At 27.7% G+C, this 6,873-nt stretch overlaps 1 protein-coding gene across 1 annotated transcript; it reads right to left on the reverse strand.

Annotated features, from left to right (window-relative positions):
- Window positions 1–552: 552 nt before the first annotated feature.
- LOC113554883 (maltase 2-like) lies at window positions 553–6,108 on the reverse strand. The gene is made up of 10 exons (XM_026958972.1): window positions 5,851–6,108; window positions 4,689–4,868; window positions 4,454–4,611; window positions 4,178–4,306; window positions 3,780–4,018; window positions 3,421–3,619; window positions 2,625–2,880; window positions 2,347–2,539; window positions 1,168–1,311; window positions 553–1,055 (listed from the first exon to the last, which is right to left on the reverse strand). Exons 1-10 carry the CDS (start codon window positions 6,029–6,031, stop codon window positions 947–949), a joined length of 1,788 nt encoding a protein of 595 aa, XP_026814773.1. The 5' UTR covers window positions 6,032–6,108; the 3' UTR covers window positions 553–946.
- Window positions 6,109–6,873: the final 765 nt, after the last annotated feature.

Consider the following 6,873-nt stretch of genomic DNA (forward strand, 5'->3'; position numbering starts at 1 on the left):
GTATCGAACAATAATAATCTAAATTGATATTTTGTAATAATGTTCATATTTTGTTGTATTATTATCATACGATATTCCATCAGTAATATATGATAAATGAAAAGTGTTCAAGGTTATATTTAAAAAAAATACTTACAAAACCCGAAGTTATTTCAGATACGCAACGTTCTAATATAAAATATTAGATTTTTATAACATGGAATATTAAATACTATAAGTACACTCAACAGTGTAACAAACACTAAAATATGTTTATTTTCATATTACACAAAATAGAAAAAAATGCATATTATTATTAATAATATTTTTTGCAATAAAAATTACAACCCAAAACATAATTTCTGAGAAAAAAATCTCTGCACAAAATCACTATCAGTACCATCAGTCATTATTCGGGCTTGAAATATCAACACGAATAATAACAGTTAAGACTTATGAAGTTATGAGTACCCAATTTGTTTAAAATTTTCTCTAGTATTTGAACATCCAAACATATCTAGCACCATAAACACAGGAATATGTAATACTATTTCTCAAAGGAAAAATAAATAATTATGATTAATACATTATATTACACAAACATGTCCAAAACAAATCTCTAATATGCTTTAATTTATTTTTACAAATAACTATAACACAAAGATAAATAACCTACAATATGACGTATCGTCCATAATTTTGTTATGAGACATTATTTACTCCGATATAAGCTTAATATTAAGTGTTTTTAAAAATCTTTAACACTTTTGAATTTTTTTTCAGCAATAAATTAATGTGAATTAACTATTATTGTTACCTATACATTTGATATGAAATTAATAAAACATGTACGCAGATATAGATTATAGAGTATAATAAAAAAGCTATACTTAAAGTTTCAAACCAATTTTATTTTAATTTGTACTTAAACCTTTAATACTTGCTTCAATAATTTAATGAGTAATTTTTAATTGTCTTCAGAAAACGAAACGATGTCATCTTCATTTGGTTTTGCCGTTGAGAGAACAAGAGCTGCTTTCGGTCTCAAAATTACATATTTCGAACTTATCACATTGCTAAAAACAAAATAAAAATTACAAAATTACAACAATAGCTTTAGGTAAAATTTGGCTATTTTTATTTTTAATTATTCAAAGAAAATAGTCGTATTAATACTTTTAAACTTACCCAGTTACATAACCTGAGTTTATACTGGAAATTTTGACTTTTAATGTTTCTGGTAAAGTTTCTCTAACTGCTTTTATATTAACTTTTTCAATTTCACTACCGAAGTTAATGACGATGAAGAAAGTTGGATGATCATAAAAACTCCTAAAATGAATAAATTACCAATATTTAGCTTTAACATTGTAAATTATGTGATTATATTACCACATATTGATATATGATATAATAAAAATACAACTCATCAACTATCAATTAAGTAAAATTTGTTTTTTTTTTACTTTTTTGGAATTTTAATTTTTTTATTGGCTACTCAATGGTCTATTTCGTAGTAAATATTTTTTTTTGTGTTGACAATTCATCATTATTCTAGGATATTATTCATGACACTCGATACTGTGAATATATAACTCGTATTTATACAACATATATTTATGAAATTAATACAATTTATAAACTGAAAAACATCTAATTATCGAGTCTGGCATGAAGAGGTAATGTTCAAACTATTATTGTTATCCTCCCAGTTATTTCTCGTTCTTAAATAATTTTTATAAAATCGTACATTTGGAGTGATGTGTGAAGATGAAACGTCCAACTCACATCCTATAAAAGTAGTATCCTTTCCCCGACTCTTTACAATTTATATACAGCAGATTTACTTCACCGTATACCAACGTGATAATATTTTCAATAATATGACTAGTATAATATTATAGAACAGGGAAATAAATAACAGCCATTATAACCCCACTATACCTATACATAGGCGATAATAATTTTAATCAATTTCAAAATTTGTTTTCTATTTACGGTAAGTGATGATAATTTACGTTCATTGATGATTTTAGGTTATCAGGTTTAAAATCCAATTTTCTTCTTTAAAAACTAAACTCAAACACAGTCGAGTCACCATAACTCAAAAAGCTTGACAACTTGAATTTTTTTTTTATTCCTCTAGAAATATAAATTATGTACCTAGAATGTATAAATAATGTAAATTCGAGTTAGATATCTTGAATAATACATATCTAGAAGTGAATTTTTATCTCTCTTTAACTTCGAGTTATTGCGACTCGACTATGTTACCAGTTGATTGAATAACTATTGTTGTTTCTTTATATTCATTGATTTTAATCGAATTGTGGGTAAGTATTTCAATCAGATCCATATTCAACCTACCTCGAAAAACCGAATACCCATTGAGACAATACGTATACGTGCAAGTCTCCTTTGATGATTGTGGGTATCTGTCTCAAGCGCGCCAACTGCCTATACGTCCTAAGATGACTCTTAAACTTGGACAACTGAACCAAGTTTTCGTGCCAATATTCCGGGTTGATAGGAAGCCACGTTTTCGTTCCGTTGGTGAAACCTGTGACGGAAAAATTCGAGTATTTTCATTGAACGTCGTGGCAAATTCAATAATTATTACATTGGTGATAACGGCGAATACACACCTGCGTTTTCAGAGTTGTCCCAGGGAAACGGGCTTCTAGCGGGATCCCGACTGAATTTCGTGTACCGCAATACGCCGACGTTACGTCCGGCCGGATCCACGGTCTGGTTCCATCGAACATACGTGTCTTGTACACCCAGCTCGTCGGCGTAGTACGTGATTGGAGTTCCAGGCAATAGGGTTTGCAACATGTGGAGGCCGTCTACTAACAACGGGTTGGTCCTGGACGCTACCCGTGAATTGTCGTGATTGCCGATCTAACGAACAAAACACAGTGTTTTATATTTGTTTATTTTTTCACATTTACGCATGACATAACATTATATATATAATACAAGATGACTTTTTTGTCACGAAAGAGTGTTATGTATTCATTAAATATATAAATGGTTTAGCAAATAGTTTTTTTATTTTTACATTATTTGAAGTCATTAAATTTTTGAAAAACATACTTTATTTGTTTTTACTATTTCATCGCTATTATTATATGCATATTATATATTATTATTAGTTATTAAATATTATGTTTAATTACAACTTACTGATTTCATATTTCAAAGCAGAATATTTTTCTGAGGATATATTAAAATCAATATTATCGAACTAGGTTAAGTACCTATTTAATAAGTAATAATTAATAAATATCACTAAACTTGAATTTATATAGTACCAACATTTCCCTGCTGGCCGTATAAATTTACTGAGAAAATGGCTATTTTATGATAAAAAAAAGTCACCATGTGGACAATGTATACAATTGTATCAATGACAACAGCCTATGCAATTCATATACTAACCACCCAGTTGGGCCACTTGTTTTTAGGCATGTTCAGTATCCAGGATTTAATCATATCGTTGACTTCGTAGGCATCGGATTGCTGATCAAACGAATTGATGAACAGAAAGTTGAATGGGAAATGAGCTCCGGGAGATGTTTCGTTGCCGTAATACAACATAGTGTTGTTCAATGGTGAGTAACATTCTACCATAAAGAAGCTGTTATAAATGAGTTAATGTTAATATTATGGCAGTCAATTACATGCATACTATTTATTATTATATGACGAGATTTGACAAATTTTTTGTACGAATGATGTTATTTTTTGAAACGTATATGAATCTCAACAGATAGCGAGTTTAATTATTATTTTCGTACTTGGTTTTATGTTCAGATGTTGAATAATCGTCTAACAATTCTCTCCAAACGCGTACCATTTCATAAGTTTCTGGCTGATCTAGTGTATGATTGTGCACCAGCGCGTCGTAATCGGTGTCTAATATGCCAACTTTATACGATTTTCCTTCATCGGCTAAATCTTCCCTTTCGTATAGATAATTGACAGCGTCGAATCTGAATCCATCTACACCACGTCCCAGCCAAAATAATATGATATTCTGAAAACGGGTTTACGTTGCATTATTCTATTCATAATTGATAATACTTGATGCGACGATGCCTACAATTTGCATTAGTCATGCATATTATGAACAATCAACGCTATTGTGATGTATACAATACTATATTATAATATTGACGGAATTGAGAATAAATACCTTGATTTCTTCTACGACCATTGGACATCTATAGTTCAAATCTGGTTGTTTTACTTGGAATGCATGAAAATAGTATTGTTGACGTACTTCGTTCCACTCCCACGCAGACCCGGTATTGAAAACGCCCAACTGCAATAGTTACGAAAGAACAATTATTATAATATGTTCAGTACGAATGGCACGATAAATGATTTTGCAAAATGTTGGTATTATGTTAATAGTCAATAATTATACACCAGCTGCATAGTTAATGTGTTATGGATTTTCATTACTTACCCAGTTATTCGGAGGTGATCGGGTACCATTTTCACTGATAATTGGGTCTTTCCACACGTAGTAATTTGTATAAGGTTCCTTTCGCTCTACAGATTTTACGAACCACGGATGTTCGTCACTCGTGTGGTTCGGCACAAAGTCCAATATTACTTTTATACCTTTAAATCAATGAAATTAATACTTACGTCATGTACAAAAATCAATAATTGTTAGTATAGGTACCAATCATACGTACCACGTTCGTGGAATGCATCTCTCATCCGGTCAAAGTCCGCCATAGTACCGAATAATGGGTCAACCATCTTAAAGTTCGAGACGTCATACCCAAAATCGTCTTGTGGAGATTTAAATATTGGAGATAACCAAACTGCTCCAACATTTATACTTTTAAAATAATCCACTTTTTCCGTGATACCTTTTAAAAAAATATATTACCATGCAAATTTTAAATTAAGAAATAATCTGTGTTTTTTCTTATCGTAAAATGTATTCAAATGTATACTATTCTGTATTTTATACGTAAAATAATAGTTATAGTATTATAGCAGTATTTGACTATGTTATTTAAACAAAACGAAGCGTTTTCATAATTAATACATTTTTAAGATATTTTTGAAAAGTTTTTTAAATTTTATATTATTTTATAAATATATATATATATATATTATTTATTTATTTAATGACAATATTATTTATGAAAACTTTATTTAAAATTAATTCAGTAATACAATTAAATAAGTAGATCCTAATACTATATAATAGCACAAGTATTATCTACCCTACAATAAAGAAAAGTTTCATTATTTTATGAAGTTGTTTTTAAATATATTGAATTAAAAAACAAGAATGTTGAAGTGATAATCAGTTCTAAATAATTGATAATACAAGCACATTTTTTTCTCATAAAATAATATTTTAGATTAAACACTAAACTACAGGAAAGTTACAAAGACATTTTACTTTGCCTTCTATAGATTTGAAAAATAATGTAATAAATGATTGAGTTTTCAGTTTCTAAATACGAACAATTTGAAATAAGTAATTATTAATAGAAAACAGATAAAATAATATTAAAATATTATTTTAGGCAAAATATAGAAATATACGAATGTATAAAAAACTAAAATATAGTAAAATATATTTAAGTTTAGTTAGATATTGCAAAAAATAAACTTTTTCTGTTCAAATTGTATACACTATTTGTTTAGATAACATGTAAAATAAAATAAAATATGAGTATATCTTAACTCATGAAAATGTAATATATATGGTAAGATGATTGATGAAAATAATATGTTTCATTTATTATTTACTTTTTAAATGTTTAAAAACCATTATGTGTATAATGTATATTGTATATAATCACCAATAATAAAAATATAATACATCGTACATACCATTAAAATCTCCAATTCCATCACCATCACTGTCTTTAAAAGAACGAACGTAAATCTGGTAGATGATATTTGATTGCCACCATTCTGGTTTGAATGTATCATCAAATCCTTTGAATATGTACTCAGAGGACACTAATTTAGTGGCGGCAAGTAACGAAACAAAAATAATAATTTTCAACATTTTGATGTTAAATTAGTAATAGTTGAAAATGGTGTGACGATGACGAGCGATTAGCCGCCAATGCATTAGCTAATCCAAATAGTAGACGTGTATATATATATGAAAAGTTGGTTTAAGTTTTAGGCTTAAAATTATTAGTATAAATGATTACATATTTTATATCCAAACCAGATTAATCTTTATTATTGGTCTATATAACATTATATTATATTATACCTGTTAGATACCACTCCAATATATATTACCCTGTTTTATGACAGGTATATAGCATTGTATTACCAAATGTCAATATTAGTTTAACTTATATGTGATATATAAAAGTAAAATAAATATTAGGTGTTCCTTGATATACAATGTTTTTAAATAATTTCAGTATTATTGAAATTTTTATAACTATTTTATTAGTTTTTTCGATAAATTACAAAACTTAAAATACAAGGTAATATAATTTTTATTTTAAACATAATAACCGACATTTGTTTAATAACAAAAAGTCGACAACTTTAAATAAATACAATTCAATTTTTACAAAATACATTATATGTTATAACATAAATGTACTATTGTCTATAACTTGTTTACACTATACAGGATGATTCACAAAGACTGTTCACTTCCATTTTGACATATAATAATTGATTGATTCAAATTTTGGGTTATTTAAAAACCCTTTTCTGAAAATATTAATACATAAAAATCAAAATTCAACAAGTGATTTTTGGATTATTTAACATTGTGTACTAATAATAATAGATCTACGATAAAAGGCAGGTTTAGAAGATATGTGGGATATAGAAATTAATATTGACTATCATGGTTTATAGTTTATAAAAATGGTTAAA

This window comes from Rhopalosiphum maidis, chromosome 4, assembly GCF_003676215.2.
Source record: "Rhopalosiphum maidis isolate BTI-1 chromosome 4, ASM367621v3, whole genome shotgun sequence".
NCBI lineage: Eukaryota > Metazoa > Arthropoda > Insecta > Hemiptera > Aphididae > Rhopalosiphum > Rhopalosiphum maidis.